The sequence below is a fragment of the Cladophialophora immunda genome, assembly GCF_000835495.1.
Source record: "Cladophialophora immunda strain CBS 83496 unplaced genomic scaffold supercont1.1, whole genome shotgun sequence".
Classification (NCBI taxonomy): domain Eukaryota; kingdom Fungi; phylum Ascomycota; class Eurotiomycetes; order Chaetothyriales; family Herpotrichiellaceae; genus Cladophialophora; species Cladophialophora immunda.
Genome location: NW_015622541.1, coordinates 7,307,709 through 7,333,706, shown reverse-complemented (window position 1 = coordinate 7,333,706; position 25,998 = coordinate 7,307,709). Strand labels below are relative to the sequence as shown.

Below are 25,998 nucleotides of genomic sequence, written 5' to 3'. Positions count from 1 at the left end.
CTCCGTCATCTCATGACGGAGAGTACAAATCATACCTTCTTAGACTTACCTTATCAATAGAGGACGTCTCGGCCAGTGGCTTTCAACCACGATCTCTTTGAACTAGGTTGGGTGGCTGCGAATGGGCTCTTCGTCTGGAGGGAGAGCCTTTCGTTCATGTTCTTCCCTCTTGTTCTTAAACGCTCAATGAAAGGAGAGCATTGGGGGCAAGCGACTGGGGTAGTGGACGTTTGTTCAAGATATGTTACGGACTGCATCGCTGTAGAGTTCGATCGTGGTCGTTCTTTGTCTTAGAGTCGTCTTGCTCGCCGCCGCGAATGGTGTCCAATTCGGTGTGTACCCCCTTCTCAACTTCATTGGGTCTTGCTCGACCTATGGGTCGTCCTTGGAGACGGTTCGCCTACCCGTGACTGTGGTAGAGAAGGAGGATGCCAGGGTGGAAGATCTTAGGATGAAAGAGGGGAGTAGCGATCAGAGCACCGGGGATCGAGGAAGCCCTCGCAGTTTACGGCCAGAGTACGGGCCCGGCTCTCTTGGGTACTCGACCTAGGTGTCGAAGGTGTACCGTACGAGGGATTGGAGGGGGAAAGATGGTACCCATCGCAGCGCAATAGAATGGCGCAGGGTCCCAAAAATGGTCCACGGTCATGGCCGGCAATTTTAGACCATAGTGTCGAGGAAGACAACAGCACTACAGAGGGAGCGCGGCCATCACGACGAGGGTGAGTGAAGCGTGAATCGCAGGCGGGTGAGAGGGAGGTGAGGCGGTACAAATGCGTTGTTGTGTGGGTGTTGTGCAAGCGAGTCGCGCCCAGCTTTCAGAAGCCTTTCGCGAAGAAAAGTGTAGTGACGTCAACGCATCCTTCCGACGCGTCGTGACTTCTGGAATCCTGCACAGGAGGCTGACGAGCTGAACCCTTATGTAGTACATCATCCTTTTGTTGGAGCACCCATCGGTTCCTGTCCGACCGCTGAGAAAAATTTTCCATGATGCGCAGATAGCAAGCAGTGCTTTCTTAGGGGAAGATGGTGGGTGATGCGCCCGGATCTCAAAATGTACCGCCAGCTAACAAGACCAGGCTTCACTTCTCCGCCAAATAGTTGCAGGCCCCCGTGCCAGACACCCAGAAGCAGGTCTAGATCTGTGTTATGTGACCGACTACAGTACGTTGGAACTTGGACCTAGGGCAGCGAGGGGCTTTTGTGCTAACACTCACCAGTTGTCGTCACTTCTGGCCCTAGCTCAGTGTGGCCCAGGAAAGCCTATCGGAACCCCCTAGATCAGCTCGTCGGCTTCCTCGACCGGAAGCATGGCGAGGAATGGGCGATTTTCGAGTTTCGAGCCGAAGGGACAGGGTATCCTGACTCCGAGGTCTACAACAGAGTCCACCACTTTCCATGGCCAGACCACCACCCGCCTCCTTTTGCCATCATCCCGAACATCATGGCTGCAATGCGGAACTGGATCCAGCGACTGGACGAAGATGTCGATAAAAGCAAAGATAAAGACAAGAAAAGAGTGGCTGTAATACATTGCAAAGCAGGTAAAGGCAGAAGCGGGACGGTCGCGTGCTCATATCTTATCAGCGAGGAAGGGTGGAAGAAGGAGGAGGCTCTCCAGCAGTTCACCATCAGACGGATGCGGCCTGGGTTTGGCCTTGGCGTGAGTATCCCAAGTCAGTTGCGTTGGGTCGGATATGTGGATCGATGGACAAACAGCCTAGGCAAACGATACGTCGAAAGACCTGTCGAGGTTGTTGAAATCCACGTGGAGGGTCTCAGAGACGGCGTTAAGGTTTCAATAGAGGGCTACGTGGATGATGGCCGGCGCATTCGGACCTTTCATACTTTCAGTCGACAAGAGAAAACCGTGATGGAAGAAAGCAACGCTAAACAATCAAAGTCGGACTCAAACGGGAAAAAGGACAGTGAGATTCTTAGCTCTCCGCAGAATGCCTCTCCACGATCTTCTTCGTTGAGCTTGGGCAAGAATTCATCCGGTACAACTCAAAATGTCATCCTGAAACCAACTTCACCGGTGATACTACCCACCAGCGACATCAACGTCGACTTTGAGCGACGAAACAAAGCCGGCTATACAGGCCTCACGATGGTGACGGCTCTTGCACATGTCTGGTTCAACGCATATTTTGAAGGAGGTCACGAAGGGCACAGTTCGGGAGTCTTTGAAATTGAATGGGAGGCGATGGATGGTATCAAGGGAAGTTCCAGAAAGGGCACTAGAGCCCTTGACAGATTGAAAGTCGTTTGGCAATATGCCAAGCAAGAAGGAGATGGCGCTCCCATGGAGCGAATCATTACGGAACCCGAGAAGGGGGAGCCGGTACCTGAAGGACGACCTGCAAACTGGCAGGGTGAAGCCGATGAGGAGGTCCGACCAACCGATGGCGTTGATAGCGGCCGGAAGGGAGGGGCTGCACTCACCATGAGCGCGATGGTCAATCAAGGAGCGAGTACTCTAGGTAAAGAACTCGGCCTCAGGAAGTCCCGCCCCGACAGCGTGAATGTAAGTCGCGCCTCGAGCGTCAAGGGCGGATCTGCAACGACAGACATGGGCGCTGCTGCACAACGAGTCGAGGAATCGGAAGACCAAGGCGTGAAGCAATGTGGTCCAGCAGGCGAAGACCTTTCTTATGACGGCGCTTCAGACCCCGAGGGTGCAAGCAGACAAGACACAAAGGTTGGTCACAGAATGGAAGCTGGGATGGCCAAAGTCGCTCACGTGATCTCAAAGATGAAGCCTTCGGAGGACAAGGCTGCGGAAAAGGGAGAAGATGCCGACCACCAGGCGGACAGGGAGAATTCAGCATGATCTTATGACTTAAGGCATTGATACCCTTTGCAAAGCGGGTCAACATTGCGTGGTGTTTGATGTGTATTGCGGATATACAGATATGTTTGTCTCGCCCTTGGATGGTTGCGGTGTCTGCTTCGCAAAAGATCCATGGCGTCCATCCCGGCGTTTTCACAACAGATATCGTTTGTCAGTCTGTTTAACAGCTTCGCGGACAAATATGCAGACTCCTAAAGTGCCTTCTCTTGCAAACCTGATGTTTTCGTTCCCTCCTGCAAAGGCTCCAACCCGGCCAGACTCTCGAGCAAAAGATGGAGAGGAACAACGATTCAAAAGATTCACAGACTAGGTCCTACGATGCAGGCAATCCTGACCCCTCAAGCCCGCCAGACTCGTCCAGTCCGCCTCCGCCGCCGTACGTTCCGCCCATCCCCATTCCTCCTCGTCCTCGGGCACCGACCCGACATCCGTTCCCGGCCAGCCTGCCGCCTCGGTCCCCTCCACGAACGTCCACGTCGGCTCTAGGGCAGCCGGAGGGGGAGGCGGTCGGCCTACAACAGGATTCCGTGCCAGATGTTGTCCAGAGGGGCTTCCACCCCGGCTTGGTCCACAGGCCGCCAACGCCTAAGCCCGTGTACGCCGAATTTGGCGGTCGCTGGGGCTGTAAGAATGAAAATAGTGACTTGGAGGGTGGGAGCGAGAAGAATATCAAGTGAATCCCAAACATGGGGGCCGGTGAAGATGATGGCCACGAAGATCTTGAGTGTCTGTGGGGAGGATGCGGACGCGAAACATCAGCAATCTCGATGGCGCAAGACTTGGCAGTTGAGCATTAACTCCGAGATCTTGTGGACTGCGTCTTTCCTGGCTCTGGCTTGCATGGCCGAAGCTGAAGTGACAGCATTCAAATAAGCCTTAGCCATCGTCTGAACCTTCCTCCTCAGTTAATTGCTGGGGTTTCAGACAGTTCACGTTCGGCTCCCGCGCGTCGAAGCCTCCAAATCAAATCAGCGTCGTCGCCTTTTCCTCCGCACTCTGCGAACACCAGTCTCCAGGGAGAGGGCGTCGTCGGCGGACACGGGGACATTTCCAAGAACTCTAGGAACCTCCTTAGGTTGGAAAAGCCCGAACAAGCCTGGAGGTCGTTTCCAAATCCCTATCCCGTCCAGCATGTCTGGGTCGGCGTTGTGTAGGTTGAGTTCCACGGAGCATTTGCCGTTGTGGACAAACCCGTGGATGCAGAGAGGATGGAGTGCTTCGGCGAAAGCCAACGGTTCCTCGATGTGGAGTTGGCGATATGTGGGCATCAGGAGATGAAAGACCGGATCCTTTCCCCATTCCCCTGACTTGGTGAACAGAGCGCGAAGGTATCGCATCCAGATACACAGTGTGTCCAGATTCTCAGCCATGCCGAAGAAGGTGTTCGCCGTCGGCTTTCTTTCCACCAGTTTGCAGAAATAAGGGTGCCAATCCGTGTCAGGGTGGTAGACAAAGTACAGGTGCTTATTACTAGACTTGGAAGTGCTCTTCGTCATCATGTCGATGTAGCCGTAGACTTGGGTCGCGAACTTTTCGGGGGCGTCGAGGCGGGTCTGTGCCTCCAGCTCGCGTCGGATTCCTCGTAGCTCCGCGATGATCTGCTGTCCTTGGAAGACCTGGATGAACTGGGCAGGCAACCCTGCAGCAACGAAATACCCCTGAAACCCGGCCAAGTATTTGCCATGGGATGCCAGGATCTTCACGGCAGGCATCGCCTTCTGAATGACATTGGCTAATCTTTCTGCATTGTTGAGCACCTCTGGCATTTGGTTTAAGGATTTGCTGACTGCTCCCAGCGTGCTAATCATCGTTACTTCCGGTCGCTGCGAATGTATTGTCGGCTCTGGCAGGCTGAAGTCCTGGCCCATCTTGAAGGAGAGAGTCTAGATGGCACTAGATAGTAGCGCGTCCTCGGAAGCTCCCTCGAGGATCGGGTAGAAGAAGTGTCGGTATTCGAGAGTCCGTAATATCGTCGGAGCTATCCGGAAAGGCTGGTTGCAAGCATAACTGCTGGAAGATTATGTGTCTCGGTATGTTGATTTGGTATGTTGATCAGCCTTTCTTGCAGCGAAGAATATGCAGCCTCGTCAACAGATGGTACTTGGAGTGCATAGCTAGTTATTGATGTCGTATGAGAGAAAATTGTAGAAAACATGAATATGTAAGATTTTGCTATCCTTGGTGCCCATTGGATTGAGTACTCTAGGTCAACTCATTCTGAAACGAGGCGAGCACATCTTTAGGGCAAATAAAATGCTGTCACTCTCACTGCGCAAGACTTCGTTGGAATACGGCAGTCTGGTGACCGAATGGCCCCGTCGTGGTTTTCATAGGCTCACTTGGAAGCCTATCGTTTAGTTCTCATTGAACCCAATTGGTGATTTGGACTTACTGTGCATTCTGGGCTTGGAGCCCTGCTGCTGACGTGGCAGGCTCGCCTAGATTATAGCCCGGTCCCAGTTCTGGCCACGAACTTGGCCTTGCTCGCGCCCTGATATGCATACTTGTCAGGCAGGGCGACCACACTCCAAAGTCCTCTTTTTTCCGAATGCCTGATAGACCCACTCATCAGCGTGTCTGATCGCACATTGAAGCACGTAGCCCTCGAAGGAGCCGGCTTTGCCGCAAGTGTGGGTTTGGCTGGAAGGGAACATGAACACGATATCAAAGTCATATGTTTCAGGCTACTGGGCCACCACATGACAGCAAGTAGATCGAGTCGGAGGAGCTGCAGCGCAACCAAGCAATTTTGGAATAGCTAAGATACCACTACGATGGAGTGGCGGTGCCCTGACCAGGTCACCACGCAGTTTTCGAGATATGATCTTAAAGAATAATTCGATGGCAGAAATGGCTAGCGTTTGATCAATTGGATGTCAACAGTAAGCCTTTCCATGTTTGAACGTGGATAGCATAGATATCACCTTCGAACCTCCAAACCTTGCTCATACCAGCTAGTTGTTCAGTCGTGATGCCGTAGGCAAGGAGCAGTTGCGCCCAAGATGCCCGGGGCCAAGAAACGGGGTGGCGAGGATGGTGTATTCTGTGCAATATAAACCTTTGCAGTAATCGTCTTTATAGACACTCTCTTCTCCACACGGGAATCGACTGTTTTTGGGTGGATTGTATACTCTTTTATGAGGCGTAATCGCTTACGTTACTGTAAGTCGACGCTGCCTCCGAGCTCCAGCGTGTGGCATTTATCTTGCTGACTTCACCCCTCGTTGCCATCTCTTCGAACAAAGCGGCGACGAGCTTTGGCCTAAGGCGGTTAGACTGGCATCTAAAGATTGCGGGGAAAATTCTGTTGCATGGCGGGGGCTTGGCTGTCATGAAGGATTCGCATTTCTGCTCAGACGTTTCCCATTGAGCGTTTTGTTTCTGGAGCTTGTTATCTCTCATTAACGACTCAGGATATTTGTTACCCAGGTCTGCAACAACATGGCTGACTCTACCTTGCACCGAGCGCCCCCTTTCCGGGCAGAGCACATGGGCTCGCTTCTCCGCCCCCAAAAGCTCCTCGATGTGCGGGCAGCCATCCGGGACAAAAACCTCTCCCCAGAAGAAGCAGGTCTCCCTGCCGTTGAAAAGGAGTCCATTGGCCAAATAGTCAAGACGCAGCTCTCGCTGGGCTTCAAAGCCGTCACCTCTGGCGAATACAGCCGCACCCGCTTTTGGGGGTTGTTCTGGGACGAATTGGACGGCACCAAGCGCTTACAGGATGCCGAGGCGAGCATGTTCCGCCTGTACCATCCCGATGTGGTTTCTTTGATTGAGAAGGATCGAAAGGTTATGCCTGGTGACAGTGTGATTGCCGGTGCCAAGATCAGACATACTGGCACAGAGTCAAATCTCCACGAGTTGCGCCTCGTTCAGGCCTTCGTCCCAAAGGAGGACTGGGGCAATATCAAGCTCACCATGATTACCCCTTCGGTAAGTCCTTCAACACATATTCGACGACATAGCTTCTTCTGAGATTGTCATAACTAATCATGGCAACCGTGAAGTGGTTCCACATGAGGTACAAACAAGGACGGGCATATACGCCTGAAGCATATAAGAACGATGGCGAGTACTTCAAGGACGTTGCACAGGCGTACTCAAAAGAACTCGAGGCTCTGTATGAAGCTGGCCTGAGGAACGTCCAATTCGACGACCCAAATCTGGCATGTGAGTATCTTCTGCGCGCGTCGTAATTTCCAATGAAAAAACACTGATCATGGTATGCAAAATGAAGACTTTTGCTCTAAGCAATTCAGAGATGGCTGGGCACAGGACTCGGACAATATCGGCTCTGTCGATGACCTTCTCGACGCTTATATCGATCTCTACAACGACTCGATATCCAAATGCCCCTCTGATATGCACACGGGTGTCCATTTGTGCCGAGGGAATTTTATTGGCGGACGACATTTCGCAGAGGGAGCGTATGACATCATTGCCAGCAAACTATTTCAAAATCTCAATGTCAACACCTTCTACCTGGAATACGACACCGAACGTGCAGGTGGATTCGAACCACTACGGCACCTGCCGAAGAACAAGAACGTGATCATCGGCTGTATCAGTACGAAGCTGAGGCAGCTGGAAGACAAAGAAGAAATGAAACAGAGAATCTATAAGGCGGCCGACTTTGTCGCCGAGGGATCGAATCAGTCCAGGGAAGAAGCACTCAAGAGAATCGGAATCTCTCCCCAGTGCGGGTTCAGCACCCACGAGAGTGGATATCCGTTGAGCCAAGAGGACCAAGAGAAGAAGCTGAAGTTGATCAGGCAGATTGCAGATGAGATCTGGGGAGAGCCGTGAGATTATCTTAGCTCGTGTGTGCAGCTAGTTTTCTTGACGTGCGTTCGATATACATCCATACTTGGGGGTTGACGGGAGCATTTTGTTGTCACCAGAGCATTCAACATTCTGGGTTAGACAAAAAGGTCCAGCAGGTTCAACACGGATAAACAAAAGACAGAGCTTAGAGATTACATGCATGGATATTACGAGGAGCATATCCAGCTGTAGCGTGGTGGTGTATCGTGGTTTGCGAGCAGCTAAATAGCAAGGCTGGCTGAGCGGGATGGTTTCCCTACCGAGGAAGAGTCTGTCCACTTGTGGCCCGCCTCGTCGCTCCGTCATTGCACCGAAAAGGCGGTCTGTTTCCGCCTGATCGGCTTCCAACGGTCTTTGATCGAATGTGGTAGTTAGCCCCAAACCCCCATCTTCTTCCCTTCTATCCCCCCAATTGCGCCAACCGATAAGCCATGTTCTCACCACCCCCACAAACTCCAGAGCTCCCCCAGTTTCAGGGAAACCAATGGCATGTCGTGATGGAGATTGTTCTGCCAGGGACATGACTCCGCGTGCAGCAGGACGGCGGGCACCCGGTCAAGACGCCGTCCCTCGCCCTTTGCTCTACTGCAGCCGCAAGCTCTTTCGTGTCTCGTGGCGTCTGACTTGCTGTAGGCTTTGCCCAGTTGACTCTTGCTACTTTCCATTCTGGAGGCAGAAGCCGCACTTTATGCCTTCGGAGCGTGCCAATCGTCCCTTGGCCTCGCTTTGCGTTCAACCGAGCACAAGGCATGGCTTCTGTTTCCTCCACATCGTCGGCAAATGGGACAGACGTGATAGATGGATTCCGTCGGTGTGGGAGCCGACGGCAAATGATGGATTCAGACCATGGGAATGCTGATCACTTCTAAATGTCGTGGGTCCCTTTTGATCTTTGCTCATCATCGCTCGCGTGTTCTTCAATCCTGCCTTTATTCCATCTTCCTGTGGTATCAGCATTTTGTTGATTAAATCCATTTTCGTGGCCCAAGATGACGGGAACACTGTGGTATACGCTCGGGATTTCATCCTTTGCCGCTATTGGCACATTTGTATTCGTATGTCTCTTCCCTGCCTTGACTGCGATTGATCAGGACTGACTGTGGACGGGAATAGGGTTTCGACACTGGCATTGCTACAACAAGTGAGTGAATTTGGGGCTGGCATCGCACAGATATACTGATACAAAGTTATAGCGATTGCTCACCAGAGCTGGATCGACTACATGAATAGTCCATCGAAGGGCTTGACCGGTGCAGTATGTCCTGCTTCAAGGAGTCTCCCTAATTCGACGACCCCTCTGAAACCGTGACAGGTTGTTTCCGTGTACATCGCAGGCGAGGCGGGCGGAGCTCTGACACAAACCTTTATCGGCGATGCACTCGGCAGAATCCGCTTCCTGCAGTTGATGTCCGTGATTGTCACTATCGGCACCATCATTCAGACTGCTTCTCAAAACATTGGCATGTTCCTGGCTGGTCGTGTACTGGCCGGGTACGCTGTTGGGTGAGTACCAGAAAATATCCACGACACTATCCCCACAACACCTATTTTCAGGATGACAGCTGATCAGAACTCAAGAGGAATGGTCGCGACCGTCCCTATCTACCTCTCTGAAATCGCCGCTCCCAACGTCCGTGGCCTCATCGGAGGAATCTCAGGGTGTGGAATATCCCTTGGCACGATGGCCTCCAACTGGGTTGGATTCGCATGCAGCTACGCTCCTTACGGCCCCGTTCAATGGCGGCTTCCCCTGGGAATTCAGATCCCTTTTGGCATTATATTGTTCATAGGTCTAGCGACCTTCATGCCAAATTCTCCGCGTCAACTGATCCGCAGCGGCAAGATTGATGAAGCACGTCGCGAGTTCATGCGGATCAGAAAAGATCTTACGAACCATGAGGTGCATGAGGAGTTTGTACTCATGAGGCGCCAGATTGAGTTCGAACAGCAGCGAGAGGTCAAGAGTTTGCGTGAGGTCTTTAAGTTGTTCAGGCACAGAGCGCTTACGTATGGTCCATCCCTCTCACTTTCTGAGGCTAACGCACCGGGAACGAGGCTGATTGTCTTCATACAGATCAATTGCGGTGCAGACCATGACAAGTCTTACCGGGGTCAATGTCATTCAGGTACGTTTTCCTCTCCGCAACAGTGAATCAAGGCTTAGAGTCATCGATCTAACTATTTTGCCTACATATAGTACTATCAAAGTAGGATTCACCTTGCTTCATATTTCCTGTTTCGATGCTCTTGTCGAAAAGCATCATGCAATTGTGTTTAGCTAACACTCACGGTCCGCATCAGCAATCCTGTTCAAGTCTCTCGGAATAAACAGCCACATGATCCTGGCCCTGGCCTCTATCTACGGTACACTCGCCTTCACTTCCAATGTCCTGACTACGAAATTCCTGACCGATCAATGGGGTCGTCGAAAGTGGGTCCGCTCCTTGCCTCCTATTCGAAGCATTCAATTCCCGTATACAGCTTTGAGTCTTTATATCGATATGTTTTTCTCTTCACCACTCCTGTCCATGTTTTAGCACTGGTGATCCTTGCCAAACGCTTGCATTTTCAATGTATCCAACTTTGTTTCGACGAGGACTAAGTTTTGATCCCATAGGATGATCCTCGCTGGCCTTGCCGGGATCGTGGTGATCGAGATATACGCCGCCGTCATGCAGCGCGAGTTCCAAAACACTGACAACAAAGTTGGCAAGGGTTTCGCTGTTCTGGGCATCTACTTGTTTGTGGTGACGTACTGTGAGTCTCTTGGGCTGCCTTTCCAACTCTCCAACTCCCTCTTTGCAACACCATCCCCTCTGGGCCCTCTCCTCAGCTTTCCAACAACTCCTCCGTCTTTCTGATGCTGATAAATATTCACAGATGGCCTCTTAAATAGCACAACATGGCTATACGGTAGCGAGGTTCTTCCGGTTGCTCTGCGGTCGAAAGTCATGGGTCTGGCGGCTGCATCGCATTTCATTGTCAACGTCGGGAGTAAGTGCAAATTTCGGCCATTTTTCCTAGAAATACCTCTCTTCCCCACTGCTTCCCGCTTCGTTTCTACGTCCTCTCTCTTTCAGGAACGTTGAGAGGTGGAAAAACAGGGTTGGATGGCTCTGGAATTGGCATTTCAACCCCTCCCAGCCCGTCGCGCATGCCAAAGAATTTTGCTTAAAAGAGCGAAACGATGTGGACGAAATAGCTAACCGCGCTTTGTTTAACTCTCTACAGTCACCGAAGCTGGACCATCAGCGTTCGCCAATATCAAAGAGGTGAGTCCGTTCAATTGTCCCGTCGAGGAAATCTCCTCCCTTCCGGCGGCCGCCCTTTCGATCCAACCCCTTATTTTCGGACACAAGACTAATCTCATTCATTCGTTGGAGCTAGAACTATTACTATGTCTTCGTTGGCTGCTCTTTTTTCTTCCTTATCGTGGCGTACTTCTACTTCCCGTAAGTCCTCCATGCACACCACTCTACCCCGAAACAAAACCGTGGGACCTGCCCCCAGCTCGATACATCTTCCCGAATCTGCCAGCCGAGGTCGTTGATCTAACTTTGTGCCCTGCCAGTGAAACCAAAATGAAGACGCTCGAAGAGATTGCGGCCGCCTTTGGGGACAAGGTTGTCTTGCTAACCGAGAACGACCTCGCGGTCGAGAATGCGGTCATGGAGGACAAGGGTGGTGCCATGCAAGTGGAGAGCACCACTACGGCGCCATCCAAGGTCTAGTAGCTCTTGTGCCACCTTATAGGCAGAGGAAACAAGATGTTGCTTTGAAGGGGAAGAGCATTCGTGGTCTTGGGCCGTGGTAGTCGGCCCGTCACGTGGATAATTTGGGTCACGTGTCTGCGTCGTAGGGACTCCTGGGCTGTATTGAAACAAACGTGGATGCTTGAAATTGCAAGACAAGTGCTTCTGCGGAGATACAGGGTGCCCCTCATGCTTCCAATCAGTCATCGACTTCCTTTGCGACCGAATATTCGCTCATTACTCGCATGCTCTTCTATACGCTCATGGTGCTAGAATTGGCTAGAGCACTTCCCGTCCCAGCGAGCGCCCCACTACCCGCAGCCCTTTTAAGAGTAGCGTGAGACTTCTATTTGCTTTTTGGCTTCAGTCTCGGTATCGGCGGTCTTCAACATGGTCATCATGGTCACCGTCGTAGAAAACATTATTGTATGCTTGATCTCCCCGCATATTGCCGCTACACGGTGCAAAGGCCAACTGCCTCTCGTGTAGCTTTGAAATCAGGCTGCGGCAGTGACATCGGATCGTTGGTCTCGAGACAGATCTCGCATTCCGAGCAGGTGCCTCACAATTTCACTAGACCCTTGAGTCTTCTCTGCATTAGTGGGATCACTACGTGAGCGTGCGCAAAGTACCTCAGATCACCCTTTGCTGTTTATCCCCATGTTGCAGCATCAATCTGAAAGTACTCATCCACGACTGCTCCAAGCAGATGGTGCGCGATAGCGGTCGGCGGTGGCAACGTCAAACCGCAGCCTCCGAGGTCGTGGACTGACGGAGATCCTTCTGCTTCTGTCTGAGCCCTTAACGCTTCTCCGACCTCAGCAAGCCGAAACCACTCGGCGGCCTCTAACTCAGGATCGATGTCAAGCTTGATGATTTCGTCCTCTGGTGAGCGTGCCTGACCAATAACTCCAACCATCAAGTTCGCCGGAAGGGGCCAGGGTTGGGTGGAGAAAATCACCACGCGTGACAGAACCACACCGGTTTCCTCCCACACCTCACGCCGTGCAGCGTCCTCTGCGGACTCTGCGGGCTCGATGAATCCGGCCAGAGCGGAGAATCGGCGCGATGGCCACCGCTTCTGGTGACCGAGTAGCACCCGCTGACCGTCGAACGAGAGCACGGCAACGATGACCGTGGGATCGGTGCGGGGGAAGCTGAGGTTTGATATCGTCGTTCTCGTAGAGCATGCAGCCCGGGCGGAAGTCGATTCGGCACGGTCCGTAGGGGGGCAGACGCGCTTCGCACCCCCATGGGTAGAGAGAGTCTTTTGACCGCACGTCCCGCAAAAGGTGTTGCGCGCGTTCCAGTCTAAATAGTGCCGGGCCTGGGCAAATATGGCAGCTGATTCTGCATCGTAGTGCATGGGACGTCCCTCGGCAAAAGACAACCCTTGTGCTTCGAGGTCCCTCGCGAGATTCGAAGCGGCGACCTCGTAGGTATGCTTCGGAGTGAGGTCCAGAGCGAAGTATGGGGCTCCAATGAAGTTGCGAAAACAGTACCCAGCAGTATTCCGTTGGTCTATGCCCAAAAAAACAAGCTGTGGAGCAACAATGCTGGAGTTGAACGACTGGACCATTTCCTCTTCTGTTGTTTCAAAAGGGTTAGACGTTATAATTGGACTGATAGTATCGCGGGTAACATAATGGATCTCTCCCCGTGCATTATGCAGTGGCGCAAGGCCACGAAAACAGATGAAATTGGTCGAGGCGTGGTCGAATGCCCCGGTAAGAAATTCGTGGTTATCGCGGAGAAATGAGAGCCGATTCAAAGGTGAACCTATTGCAAAGTCAGTCTCGCAGAGTTCGGGAGTGGAGCTCCATTCTTACTCGCGAAGTAATTAGCCCGCTCTCTGCCGAATTTGGCGACACTCAGAAATGACTCCCGCTTAGTTTGTGCTGGACTGTCCAGGGTTGTCTGGTACGCATTTGCCATTTCTACCGCGTTACCGAATTGCAAGCAGGCAAACGAATGTTTGAGGCGATCGAAGATGGAGAATCTTATACATTCAATCCGTGGAAGAGATAGGTACGCAAGCGGCTCGAAAAACAATGCTACTGGAAGTACGGCGAAACCACCAACATTCGGACTTCGGAATCCACACCATCAACCAAGGATTCGCCGAAGTCACTCGGCAATCAACGAGTAACAAGAATCTATCGCGTCGGTTCGATCTCCTGTTCCATCTCAACCGGGTCCATGCGCATTGCGAGGAAGGCTGCATACTTTTTGTTGGAGGAGGCGTGCACGAAGTGACTTTCGATCCCGGCTGCGCTGCCCATTTTGTTGAAGACCCAGCTTTTGGTTCATCTTTTCTTCACACAAACTACCGTCCAATGCGGAAAGACTAGACAACTTATACAGAAAGATGTCACATTCAGTAGGGTTGCGCGATAGAACACGCCGATATCTCTGGAAAGGGGATTAGAAGTCTCGAACAGGAGGTTTCTCCCATTCCACTCAAAGAGAGGGTGAAAGGGTGCATATGTCTTTATTTTATGCTATCTAAGGCGGTCAAATTTTCTTTTTCTCATACAATAGCGCGTACTGCTGTAGGGATCCTGAGAGTTCACCGGAACCATTTAGTCGTGACGTTTCCAACCTGCTCGGTGACAAAATTCTCTCCCTCCTTCGCATGGTCCCAGACAGAGGCCTTTTGACGAGTGATCTTGATACGACCATTGCACCATTGCTTTGACGTGGGGGCGTCTTCCGGTTTATGAGCCATCTGGACACCGGCTTCCCGGAGGACTGGGCTCTGATCGAGGAGCGTGTTGATGACTACTTCGTCGTTGGGCACGACAAAGTAGAAAACGCTCGAGCGGTTGTGACCCCGCTGGTCCGTGGGAGGCTCGTGGACACGATGGATAGCAGCCTTGAAGTAGTCACCCGTCCACCATTGCATAATCTCTCCAGCGTTGAAGATGATGGCCCCGGGAATATGTTTCACGTACTTCCACTCTGCATTGTCGTCGACGTCTCGGACTTGAAGACTCGTCATGGGTTGGCTAAAGACGAAAGAGACAGAGGTCAAATCTCGGTGGCCTTCAAGCCATTGACCCCCGGTAGTCTTCCTTTCCTCTTCTGTGTAGTCGTCGTAGTATTCCATATATCGGAGCCAGCTCTCATCGTGACCATTATAGTCGTGGACTTTCACAAAATACTCTTCGTCGTCCAGCTTCAGAGCAATGCCAAATAGGCGAAGAACTTTAAAGAGGATATCCTTGTGGATATGGTCGATAAAGGATTGGATCTCAGGCCGGTATGGCTCTAGGGCTTGAGGCTGCTCATGTTCGTTCATATCGCGGTAGACGTTGAAATTCTCAATCTTGTCGCGCACATTGCCCTTGGTACGCCAATGGCCACGCGGCTTGAAGCCGAAGTAAGATCCTTTCTCGGTAATGGGAGCCTTCAATCGTTGTTTCTCTTCCTCTGAGGTGCGCGTGAAGATAGTGTGACCGATGTCGACCTGTCTAGTAATATCCTCTTCGTTGATGCCATGGTTGATCAAGATAAAAAACCCCTGGGTGTTCATGGCAACTCTGATCTGCTCGGCCAACTCTTCCTGCGCCTTTCGACCTTCATCGTATTTCGACAGATCGATCTCCCGAAGATTGACGTATCCAACTTTCTCTTTGGTAGGATAGACTGGGACAAAGTGGTCCACTTCAGGTAGGTCGGCGGCGATCATGATGAAAATGAGAATTGGGTGATTATTACAGTGTTGAAATGTTGTGCACGTGAGTGAATGTAGAGAGAGCTCAGGGCTATGTTCATTGGGTTAGGGAACCAAGAGGAGGGCTCTCAATATATATGCTAGTGGCAAGAAGCAAACTCCGTAAAACAGTCCAGCTCGCCGAGCCGTCGGCTCACACCCGAATGTCAGAGGTGCTTCGCCTACTTCGCCAATGGACGGATGCTGATATCTGTGCTCAGTATACGAGGCAAATGACGCCAGAAATTCCGAATACCAAGCTCGGTCGCCGCTCCTGCTGCCATCGCTCATGCAGTCAAGAGAGCGAACAAATGCTTGCATTGCCGAGTCAACATTGCCCTTGTGAGTCAGATAACTCCCGTTAGCAGTTCTCCGTAAGGATAACCGTGCCCGGATCAGATACCTAGAGTGGTTGCTTATACTCCAGCTTTCGCGGTGGACTTGCTCAACCTTCGGCTTTTGCAATGGACCGACGCTTTCTCTTCACTGGAGCCGATGTCTGAAATTGCACACCGAATAAACGCAATCACGATTGGTGAAAGTTCGCCAACCAGAAGCCTTCTAGTGCAGTAGTGTTCTCGGCTGATAAGAAGTGAAGTGTCCGAGGGTGCCTCTTCGTAAGTCCGATGTGCTCCGCCTGTGCGTGGGAACGAATGATCAATTTCGTTATGATCCGGCGTCGAGAACACGTCACTGATGGTTTTTCACTCGAATAGATATCTCTCTCGCAGTTATGTCATTTGATAAATTTCTCCATCACAAGCAGTCCGATATCTGAAGATGTGTCCCAAAACAAGGGCTGTGACCTATGCGTATGCAGATATCCTAGTCACATCCTGCTTCCCTTGTCCTCGTTCGCAAAAGGTGTTACCCAGAAGGTCTCTCATGATCCATCATGCTTATTTTGCAACCTCCTCGGCAGCGGAAGGGGAAAACCAGATGCTTGGATCCATTTCCATGATGTCGAGGAGCATTTGATCTTGAGAAGCTGTCGTCCACTGCGTCGGCCACTCGAATACCTCGTCTCTGGGAATCACATCATTTTCTGTGGCTAGCGGCAACTCTGATGCCGGCTTGGGCATTGCATCGGACGGATGATCATACGGATCAGGGAAGCCGGAAAATTCGTGCCGCCACCACCACCACGTGTCGTGAACAACACCCATCCCGAGCCGATTCCGCACGCGAAGCGACAAGCTATCATATGTGCCATTGCGGCGCCTGAAGGCGTTCTTACTCGTCCAGAGCTGTGTCATGATGGTCGTCGCCCGAGACCAGGCATCGTTGGAGAGCACGAAGACTCGCCTGTGAAGCTGAATCAGGCTGAAATACGCATTCTGGCCTCGCTTAAGATCCAAATCAGAGTGCAAGTGTTTGGCTCGGCTGAGTTTGAGGATTGTGAAGGATACGAGTTGCAGGTAGATCAGCACCGAACCAGGAATGCTTTCGGTGTAGTCCTCTTGTTCATCCAGACGAACGGTCAGCTCGGCTGCCGTGCAGGCAAGGTCGTACATTTCAACAAGCTTGTTGCGGGACATCTCCTTGAGCGGCACGTAAAAGTGAAACCCTTGCAATTGGAGCATTGCACAGAGCAGATAAAATCGATCTGGGCGGGTCAATATCATCGCGCGGCAGATTCGGATATCAGATAGTGAAACGAACCAGTATTTGAAGGACACCATGACTGGAAAGATTTCATTATCACCACCCTCTCGTCGATGGCGGCCTTTATTCTCGACGAATTTGTTATCTCTAGCGCCGAACCAGACGCGTTGAGCTCTCGGCTAATGGCCAAGATTGCTTCAGACTGAGACTGACAGAGTTTCATTTGGAATAGATGGCTGGGAGGGATTGTCGACGATATGGTATCCCACTGAGGACCTTGATCGTACGTCCCAGCGAATGATTGCGGAGGGAGACCCTTAATATGAGAGATTCTGTGGCCAGTACTCAGTCATGTATGAGTGGTTGGCACAAGGAGTATCTGCTCACCTCTGACATGTGACCATACATGTGATCCACAGCTTCGCACGATACTCGACGTCTTTTTGGTCAAATGGAAGATATTCGCGAGAGAAGTCCTGGCCGGTGCCTACTGTATGAAGGCCGATGTTGAGTGCCATATTCATGGAAGCGCCTGTCAAAACGTGGGTGATATCGTGACTTGATACCTCAAAGGGCATCGGGTCGACACAGAGTAAAATGCAGGCCTGTATCGTGTAGACGACATTGTCTCGAGAAAATAACGCCGATTGGACCTGTTCAATCACCTTGGGTGCTAAGAGAGTGATGAGCGTCGGGTTTTTGGAGTATTTACGTGAGCCAATGCCAACAATGGTCCAGAAGAGAAGCTCGGACCGTTCGTAATAGTTGTTGGGTGTTAACTCGGGATCGAGAAAGGGCATATGGACTTGGTGCCGCTTGAAGAACCTGGCGCGGAAATATCAGTCTTCACTCCATTCCAATCGAGGGCCCATCGAGGCGTTGCTGCCCAGGCAATCATAAGCACCCACAGCGCAAAGCAGTCATCAATTTCAGTTTCCGAGCAGGAGATAGCTTGCAAGCTTCGAGGCAATGTTGGGGGATTTCCCTCGGCAACATTGCTGACCTCTTCTACGTTCTGAGAGAGTACACCTTGCGGACTCTCCATTGACACCGATTCTGCCGAGCGCAGTAGATCGTAGCAGATTCTTGAAGATGGGCTTGAGGGCAAATAGCCACCGTTCGCATTACCGGATTTTGCGGAGAGGGACTCTGAATGGATTGACTCGCAACCTGAAAGTGTTTGTATACCGAGGTTACTGTTATGCTGGCCGGAAGTTGATTTGATCTGCTGTCGAAGCTCATCCAGTTCGGCTTGTAATTCAGCCTTGCTGCCATTCTGTTAGTCGCAAAAACTCTTGCGCAAGATTTCGAGATCCTTACGTTTGCCGCTTCGTGCGATACAAACACCCGGTGATCACACATTCGATGTTCAATTTCAGACATCGCGAGCACGGCCTTGCGTACATATTCCTTGACGCATCACAGCGAAGCTATCCGCAGAAGATGGTAAATACACGCTCACACGTTGACCAAAGTGCTCGCGACCGCAGGGAGCATGAGTCTTGGACGTACTTTGTGCTGACGGCATGCTGAACACGCTTTTACTCTGGTGGTCTTGCCAGGGTGATTCGATGGAGGAGGCATGATCTATCGCACACCGGGTGATGAATGGTAGCGGACGAGGATGATGTTGAGGTTATACCGAGGATCTCCGATTGTATTGACGTTCCAACGATGGTGCGAGCCACAAGGCTTCACTGGCTGGTGCGTGCGGGGTAGCTCGAGGTGGCAAGATATGCTAGATGCAGACTCTTGCAGACTCTTGCGTGTTGTGGGTATCTACATGTAAGCTTTAGCTTCACCACTGACCCTAGGGGCGGGATGGGCACTTCTCATTCGGGCCCAGGATGATGATAGGCTGAGCGGTATATGAAGCTGGCACACATATGAATATTGGTAACCTGCTAGCTTCGCTTCTTGCGATATGGAGAACCCGTGGGTGCGATCGATCACGCGAAGGACTCTTGTGCCATCTGTTCAAAGCAGAATCCTGAGCATGTAATCTGTGGCCTCGTCTCAAGAAGCGGTACCAAATGTGGCAACAATCTTGAGGAGCACCAGCAGCGTTAGACAGAGAAACCTTGACTCCGCATCGACTCTCTGGCGCGATTCGATTCTGGGTTCTTGGTTGGATTGAATAGCATGTCATTGGATGAACACTTTCGGCATTTGAGCACGCTTTTCGGACTTCGGCCAGCCTTGTGCATGCTCGCCGACTTGGCTGAGGACAGGGTAACCTATAATGACTTTCGCCACCACAATTCGCTTCAAGCATTTTGATCTACAGAGGTGTGTAATGTACAGGGAGAAGAAGTGCGCTTCTGATGAGGTATTCCATGTGCGAAGATATGCAGAGAGAGCCAAGCCACTGCAGACCGCAGTTGCCATATTGAAGTAGTGTTCAGCTCAAAGACCTATGGAAAACTTCTTCATAGACTCTGCACTCTGCTTAAATCCTTTGAAAATAATCGAGGCGTCGTATTGACCGAGCAGAAAGCCCACATCCAGACTCTTAACGGCCCAATCCAGAGTCTCTGAGCCTTCGTAAATGCCGGCTATACCAAAAATCTTGTCGTGCTTTTTGCAGGCCTGGCTGACAGTTTCAAGCGCTGAACGGAACTGAGCCGTTTCAAATTGCCCCGGGATGCCTAAATCTATGCACAGGTCGTTGGAACCGACAAGCAGCACGTCCACTCCTTCGACCTGAGAGATCTCGTCAGCGTTTTTGAGACTTTGCCCAGTTTCTATCATCACAATGACGCTCGATCCATGTTTGTTACTCTCCTCAATGACTCTCTGTAACGGCTGCGCCGTCATGGAAAACTGTGGCAGTTGGCCGGTCATGGACCGCTTGCCCGAAGGAGGATATTTTGATATTGAGACCGCAGCTTGAGCATCGGCTGTTATTTGCCGCACATTCGTGTCAGCCTAGCTCAATCTGATGGTTGCAGTGTGTGTCTGCAGAATGATGTTGCCGGAGGAAGTCTTCCCCCCAGCGCGAGACCTGCCTTTTGAGTCGATATGTGGAAAAATAACGCCCATGGCGCCCCCGTCAAGCACTTTCTGTATCAGGCCATTTCCGCACTGATGCGGCACACGGACGAACGGGGTGACCTCTGCCAATAAACCGGCTGTGCACATCTGACTGGTCTCGTGGATGGACAAAGTCGAATGCTCCATATCGATGAAGAGAGCGTCGAAGCCGGCCTTTTGCGCCATTTGGACCACTAACGCCGAGGGCACCATTTTGATACCGACAGCCTATTCAAGCGATAGATGTCAGAACTTTGGTAGGTGAATCAGTGACCGAGTAACTACTGCCAAAGTGTTGCTCAGGTTGGAAACGCACCTTGCATAGCTGACGTGCTTCGACTGATCGATACAGGTTGTTAGAGAAGATAAAAGCCATGATGAGGCCGAACCTTCTGTGTTTTGGTGAGAAATTTGACCAAGGCCAGGCTAGTAAACCGTCCACATGCGTTCCAGATCTTGACATATGAACGTTTGCCCTTAGAACAAGTTTCTGAGATCAGTCCCAAAATAAAGGCTCTCGGCATTTTGACATGAGCCCCGATCCTGAGAGAACTCGGTCAGTTTTCTAACCGATGGTGTCATCCACCGGCAAGCCGGGGATCAGTGAGGAGGAAAAGTCAGCCTCCACATCCCCACTTGCTGAGTTCTGCAGAAAGATCTATTATCCATGGTGGGAGGGAAGAGACCAGCGGACGGCGAGGATGGAAGCTATACGAGGTAAGTCCCTGCCGAGGGCCTCCACGTCTAGGGCACAAGCACAGACATCTCGGAATTCGGCCAAGTTGTTGCGTCACGCCGATTCGCTTTGCTCATATACTGTAACATGCAGAGAAACGAATGGGGCCATATCGCGGTCTCGGAGTCTGAGATAGGACCCTAAAGGAGATGGAGGACGACTTGATTTGTGAGATGCTTTGCAGCATCTGTACTGGGTCTAGAACAGTATCAGGAGCCCGACCGAGCCCGGTCTGCCACAAGGGGATCCGAGTATAAGGTCGTGAATCACTCCCTCCGAACGCAAATGTACTCGACTGGAATTGATCTTTCCAAAGGTTCTACACATCTCGCTTTGCCCTGACATCTGTTGCCCTACACGCCACGATGGATCTGGAAGTAAAGCAGCCCCAGCATGAAACCTGCGAGAACGTTCAAATCGAACTTGTGCCGGAGATTGACCCTGCTATGGCACGACGCATCACCAGCAGATGTGACATGTATCTCCTGCCCTGGCTTTTTGGCATCTGGTTTTTCTGCTTTCTGGACCGGGCCAGCATTGGAAATGCCAAAATCGAAGGACTCGGCAAGGACCTGGGTCTGACTGGTGACCAGATTAACATCGCCCTCTCGATCTTTTTCGTCTCCTATATCTTGGTGGACATTCCGAGCAACTGGCTGGTTAAAAGACTCAAGGCGGGGTGGTATCTACCTGGACTCTGCATCGGCTTCGGTGTGGTGACAACTTGCCTCGGATTTGTCAAATCTTATGCTGGACTTCTGGTTGCTCGATTCTTCCTGGGCATGTTCGAAGGAGGCATCATCGCTGGAATTGTCCTCTACTTGTCCATGTTCTACCCAAGATCTCAGATGGTCTCCCGAATTGCCGCATTCTATTGCGCGTCACCATTCAGCGGTGCATTCGGTGGCCTTTTGGCGTCCGGATTGTCCCAAATCCAATATCGGGGCTTGAACCGTACGTATAGATCTCCCGTTCCATTCTCCAGCAAATTCATGTCCGACTAAAGCTGACGCATTTAGGCTGGCCTTGGATCTTCATCATTGAAGGGATCATGACCACGTTGTTTGGTATTGGAGCCTTCATCTTCCTTCAGGACGCCCCCGATACCGCGTCATTCCTTAGTGAAGAGGAGCGCCGCGTGGCGGTACAGAGAATGAAATTTGATAATCCTATTTGGGAGAGCGCCGAGGTGGGCATTGAAAACAAGTTTCACTGGCGTTGGGTAAAGATTGGTATCCTGGATCCCAACACACTTATGGCATCACTTGGATGGTTCTTCATCATCGTTCCGATCTACGTATGAAGCCGACTTCTTTGCCGTTCTTGGAGTGTGAAATGGCTGACTTCTGACCTAGAGCTTTGCATTCTTCCTCCCCACCATTATCAACGCATTGGACTATTCAAACACCGTCTCTCAGCTACTGAGCGTACCGCCAAACTTGACTGGGTTTTTTATGGTTCTATTCGGCGCTACTTTGGCCGATAAATTCAAACGACGTGGCATTCTCCTCATCATCGGCTGTCTTCTTGGGGTTGCTGGATACGTCATGCTGCTCGCAAGTTCGAACCCTAGGGTACAGTACGGCGGCACCATTTTTGTCGCTGCCGGGATTTTCCCTTGCACACCACTTATCCTCGGATGGCTTTCGAGCCAAATCACGCCTGATTATGCCAGAGCCACCGCCGGAGGCGCCCAGGTGTCAATCGGGAACATGGCGGCCTTTGTGGCTACGTTCTCCTATGTGGCCAAGGATGCGTGAGTCAAACCTGTTCAATGTTCCGCATTGTGGATTCGCTGCTGACTTGATATGATCGAATATAGGCCACGGTACCGAAAAGGCCACTTCATCAACCTCGGCGCCTTGATCTTGGCTATCATCACCGTTGCGCTCAATATGCTGTATATAAAATGGGAAAATGGCAAGCGTGCGCGCGGCGAGAGGAATTACCGCATCACCAGAGACGGAGAACAGTGGCTTGGTCATCGCCATCCGGACTTCCGCTACGTTCTCTGAAAATTCCAAAGCTATTGGGTTGGAGGTATCTTGCGTCGCCTTGTTGGCAGAGGTCAAAGGCAGATGCAGGTATCTGGAAAGTCTCGCGCAACGTAGCAGGTTCGACAGAAGAAAGTTAGTAGAGCAGCGGAGTAGGCTATATCAAGATCAAAAGTGTGATGAGCCATTCTGTGTCTGCGTAACACGATGATCATTCATGTCTTGCATTTCGTATTCAATTATAGTATATTTCTCTCGTAGACTTCTAGTATCCTATCTTAAATGACGCTTTTTTCTCGCAACACAATCGCAAAACTGCCGTCTACTTATGCTATAGATTGTCTTCTAGACGAGACGTCTTGTTTGCTTCTAAAATTGCAAGTGATACTAGGTGAATGAGAAGGAGATAGAATAATACGTCAGAGCTTGGACTATATTATGGAAGATTGTATCCTTTCCTTGTTTCTTGAAATTCTTCTTCTCGTATCGTGCCATGGGAAGAAGAGGTGATTGATTTCCCGGACGCTACGGTAGTGGCCCCGATACCTTAAGCAGTCGAGACGGGAGCACAGGATACATTTGATCCGTGTTATGTACAAAGTCCAAATTACTGCAAATTTCACCGATTTGGGTTGCGATCTGGCCCACCTTGATATCAGAAAACTGCAGCAAGTGCACCGACCTGTGCACCCGCAGACCGGACGGCAGGAAGATAAGTATACGATCCCCTTGTATTTGCGAACGTCTTCTATTCTGAACTCAGTCATTTGTCTCATTTTCTTTGTCCCTCTCCACAAGACAGGCACTCAGAGGTCGAAAACACTAGCAAATATGTCTACTCAGCGTCCGACCCTCCTGGCGCACGTGATCCTCGCCGCTTTTGCTCAGTGGCGTCCGGCTCAACGTCGGCTCAGGGTCGGCTGGCCAGGCACCTGCTGACTACATCGGGACGGCCCGAATAAATTACTCTTAAAATTCAGTTATTTCCACTAGGGTCTTACGATCGCGTCCATCGACCAAGTGCTTGGTATTGCTGTCTCTCCGTTTCGCGGGCCACTTCATACCGCAGACAGACCGGCAGGAAAGAAAGATGGAATACCGCAAGCATTACATTCCTCTCGAATCGAACCCGCAGCTCTTCACCCAGCTTACTCACGAGCTCGGGCTGTCAACCGCCTTAGCGTTCCATGACGTATTGTCGATCGAGGACGCCGAGCTTCTCGCGCTAGCACCACGTCCCGCGCTGGCCCTCATCCTCGTCTTCCCTACTTCCCCGACCTACGAGGCCGATATCGCCGAGGAGGGCCGAGGAGCCGTTGAATACACAAAATGCGGCGAACAAGAGGATATTATGTGGTATAAGCAGACCATCAATAATGCCTGCGGCCTCTATGGTATTCTACATGCCATCAGCAACGGGGGTTCGAGGGATTTTGTCAGTAAGAACGCCCTCCCCAAGAACGTTCCGTCATGACCCCATCGTTCTAATGTGGTGTCTCTGGTACAGTTCCCAGCTCCCACCTAGCCGACCTACTTGCGACTTGCGCGCCATTGCAACCCTTGGAGCGTTCCGCCGTATTAGAGGAGGACGAGCAGCTGGAAGCGGCGTACAAGACCGTTGCTCTGCAAGGAGACTCAGAGGTACCCGCCAATCCCGAAGACGAGGTCGATTTCCATTACGTCTGCTTCGTCAAATCTCACAAAAATGATCACCTCTACGAGCTAGATGGCGACAAAAAAGGGCCGGTAGACTGGGGCCTCCTTAGCGAGGTGGATGACGTCCTTTCCGAGACTGCCCTGTCGGCGGTTCGGACTTTTATTCAACGGGTAGGGCGCGATTCGGGCTTCAGTCTACTCGTTCTGGCTCCAGCATGAAGAATGGACAACGTGCCGATTACGGGCCTGATGATTCACATATGAAAATGGTCCTGTAAACGTTGAAGTGGAATGTGTGGGAAAGCAGCCAGTCATGTGGCCGGGCTTTCTGAAACTTCAAAAGAATACAATCAGCGGACGTAAGAGCCACGCCCTTTGATTTCCAAGCGCTTTTAACATTGTACGTCGACGCTGTCAAAAAATTCGTCCGACTCAGAATCACTTGAATCAACCTCCATCTGGGAAACTTTCTGGTTTCGGAAAATATCCTGTACTCGTTTGTCAAACCCAGCACCCAACGACAGGGTCTGTCCGGTCTGACCGTCGTCTGTCAAGGCGTCCCAGTTCAAAGCACCACCCGCAAATCGCACGAGTTCCTCGATGACCGCGGCGTTGTTCCAGGATGCGGCGACATGCAGTGCTGTCCAACCTTCGTGGTCCACGCTGTTTACGTCCGCGCCCGCCTCAAGGAGCAATTTAACGACGTCTACCAAGTCCCTGCGTGAGCCAGTCGAAGCAGGACAGGCGATGGCTAGATTCAACAGAGGCATCTCCCCGCGAAGGGACGGCCTTGGTCGACGGGCGCTTGCCCCGTAATGTAGAAGTACCTTCGTGGCTTCGGGCCATCCGTATTCTACAGCCCACGCAAGTGCCGTCTGGCCGCACGCGTCGTAGGCGTCTATGATCTCCGGCGGCAACGGAGCTTGCCCCAAACTGGCCAAATAGTCTTCCAGTGAACCCATGTTACGTTCGATACCAAGCAACACTTGGTGGACAACAGGAAGTTCCCGGTCTTCCACAAAGTCATCAACGAGATGGGCTGTAGGCCCACTGAACGACTGGGCAATGTGCACGAAATCCGAACCTTCAAGCTCACAGGAGCCAGCGTGTCCCCGGGCCAAGGTCATAAGGGTACTGGCGATCATATTTTCCTTTGGCGTGCTAACACCATACGAGTCAGTGGCAAAAAGGCAGACTGTGATTTTGAGAAGTTTCGTACTTGCCGATTTCGTCGACCCAATCTTGATTCGCGCCACTGTGAACGAGGAGACGGCACATATTTATGGCTGTCTCGCGCCCAGCACCCCTCCAGCAGTAGAATGAAGCGTACTAAAAATAAAGGTGGTTAATAAACCGGATATCGCAGGTAGGTCAGCCAAGGAGGTCGTAGGGAGCAGCGTACGTAAAGAAGACCGAGGCCATAGGGGTCGACATCATTGATCGACGCCTCTCCGGATTGTAAAAGCTTTCTGACACCCTGCACGTCTCCCCCTTGGACGCAGACAAGAATCGGGGCGTCGTACGGTACGACGTGACGGGTCTGCACGGAGATTTTAAGTAAGCACTGGCGCAGACTGAAAATGACGCCGAGATTTCCGACGATTGAGCCGATCCAAGGTGGTGCGAGGTATCGAAGATCAGCCTCTGCCTGGCGATAGCTGCGTCGGCAAGTCTGCTCGCTGCACGAGACGAAGCTGGAGAGATACCAAGGTAGATTGGAGCAACCGAGAAAGAAGTGCCCTAAGCGGTCGGAAAGGACTGGTGGGAAGCGTATCACTACACGGTAATGACACCGGCACTGGCAATCATCTAAACACCGCAGCGGTACT

At 51.6% G+C, this 25,998-nt stretch overlaps 10 protein-coding genes across 11 annotated transcripts; 4 read left to right on the top strand and 6 right to left on the bottom strand.

Moving 5' to 3' along the window:
* The first annotated feature begins 887 nt into the window (after positions 1–887).
* On the top strand, positions 888–3,064 carry PV07_02148. 2 transcript variants are annotated; one of them, XM_016388740.1, is made up of 4 exons: positions 888–1,029; positions 1,080–1,164; positions 1,221–2,701; positions 2,756–3,064. In XM_016388740.1, exons 1-4 carry the CDS (start codon positions 1,027–1,029, stop codon positions 2,831–2,833), a joined length of 1,647 nt encoding a protein of 548 aa, XP_016255668.1. In that variant the 5' UTR covers positions 888–1,026; the 3' UTR covers positions 2,834–3,064. The 2 variants fall into 2 exon arrangements, with proteins under 2 accessions (XP_016255668.1, XP_016255667.1); XM_016388739.1 differs by having other exon boundaries at positions 1,221–3,064.
* Positions 3,065–6,110: 3,046 nt separating this feature from the next.
* On the top strand, positions 6,111–8,066 carry PV07_02147 (uncharacterized protein). Its single transcript, XM_016388738.1, has 3 exons — positions 6,111–6,787; positions 6,862–7,024; positions 7,092–8,066. Exons 1-3 carry the CDS (start codon positions 6,296–6,298, stop codon positions 7,658–7,660), a joined length of 1,224 nt encoding a protein of 407 aa, XP_016255666.1. The 5' UTR covers positions 6,111–6,295; the 3' UTR covers positions 7,661–8,066.
* A 4,016-nt stretch (positions 8,067–12,082) lies between these two features.
* Positions 12,083–13,365, bottom strand: PV07_02146 (uncharacterized protein; the record flags this gene model as incomplete). The annotated part of the gene is made up of 2 exons (XM_016388737.1): positions 12,083–13,209; positions 13,260–13,365. The coding sequence occupies 2 exons, from the start codon at positions 13,363–13,365 to the stop codon at positions 12,083–12,085; spliced, it is 1,233 nt and encodes a 410-aa protein (XP_016255665.1).
* A 634-nt stretch (positions 13,366–13,999) lies between these two features.
* Positions 14,000–15,121, bottom strand: PV07_02145 (uncharacterized protein; the record flags this gene model as incomplete). The annotated part of the gene is made up of 1 exon (XM_016388736.1): positions 14,000–15,121. One exon carries the CDS (start codon positions 15,119–15,121, stop codon positions 14,000–14,002), a length of 1,122 nt encoding a protein of 373 aa, XP_016255664.1.
* Positions 15,122–16,044: 923 nt separating this feature from the next.
* On the bottom strand, positions 16,045–18,133 carry PV07_02144 (uncharacterized protein; the record flags this gene model as incomplete). The annotated part of the gene is made up of 5 exons (XM_016388735.1): positions 16,045–16,751; positions 16,808–17,082; positions 17,138–17,575; positions 17,659–18,014; positions 18,071–18,133. The coding sequence occupies 5 exons, from the start codon at positions 18,131–18,133 to the stop codon at positions 16,045–16,047; spliced, it is 1,839 nt and encodes a 612-aa protein (XP_016255663.1).
* Positions 18,134–19,156: 1,023 nt separating this feature from the next.
* Positions 19,157–19,594, bottom strand: PV07_02143 (uncharacterized protein; the record flags this gene model as incomplete). Its single annotated transcript, XM_016388734.1, has 1 exon — positions 19,157–19,594. The coding sequence occupies one exon, from the start codon at positions 19,592–19,594 to the stop codon at positions 19,157–19,159; it is 438 nt and encodes a 145-aa protein (XP_016255662.1).
* Positions 19,595–19,678: 84 nt separating this feature from the next.
* On the bottom strand, positions 19,679–20,159 carry PV07_02142 (uncharacterized protein; the record flags this gene model as incomplete). The annotated part of the gene is made up of 2 exons (XM_016388733.1): positions 19,679–20,011; positions 20,100–20,159. The coding sequence occupies 2 exons, from the start codon at positions 20,157–20,159 to the stop codon at positions 19,679–19,681; spliced, it is 393 nt and encodes a 130-aa protein (XP_016255661.1).
* Positions 20,160–20,884: 725 nt separating this feature from the next.
* PV07_02141 (uncharacterized protein) lies at positions 20,885–22,534 on the top strand (the record flags this gene model as incomplete). Its single annotated transcript, XM_016388732.1, has 4 exons — positions 20,885–21,473; positions 21,539–21,816; positions 21,875–22,275; positions 22,342–22,534. The coding sequence occupies 4 exons, from the start codon at positions 20,885–20,887 to the stop codon at positions 22,532–22,534; spliced, it is 1,461 nt and encodes a 486-aa protein (XP_016255660.1).
* Positions 22,535–23,526: 992 nt separating this feature from the next.
* Positions 23,527–24,946, top strand: PV07_02140 (uncharacterized protein). Its single transcript, XM_016388731.1, has 2 exons — positions 23,527–23,952; positions 24,021–24,946. Exons 1-2 carry the CDS (start codon positions 23,604–23,606, stop codon positions 24,386–24,388), a joined length of 717 nt encoding a protein of 238 aa, XP_016255659.1. The 5' UTR covers positions 23,527–23,603; the 3' UTR covers positions 24,389–24,946.
* On the bottom strand, positions 24,562–25,314 carry PV07_02139 (uncharacterized protein; the record flags this gene model as incomplete). Its single annotated transcript, XM_016388730.1, has 1 exon — positions 24,562–25,314. One exon carries the CDS (start codon positions 25,312–25,314, stop codon positions 24,562–24,564), a length of 753 nt encoding a protein of 250 aa, XP_016255658.1.
* Between the last annotated feature and the right edge of the window lie 684 nt (positions 25,315–25,998).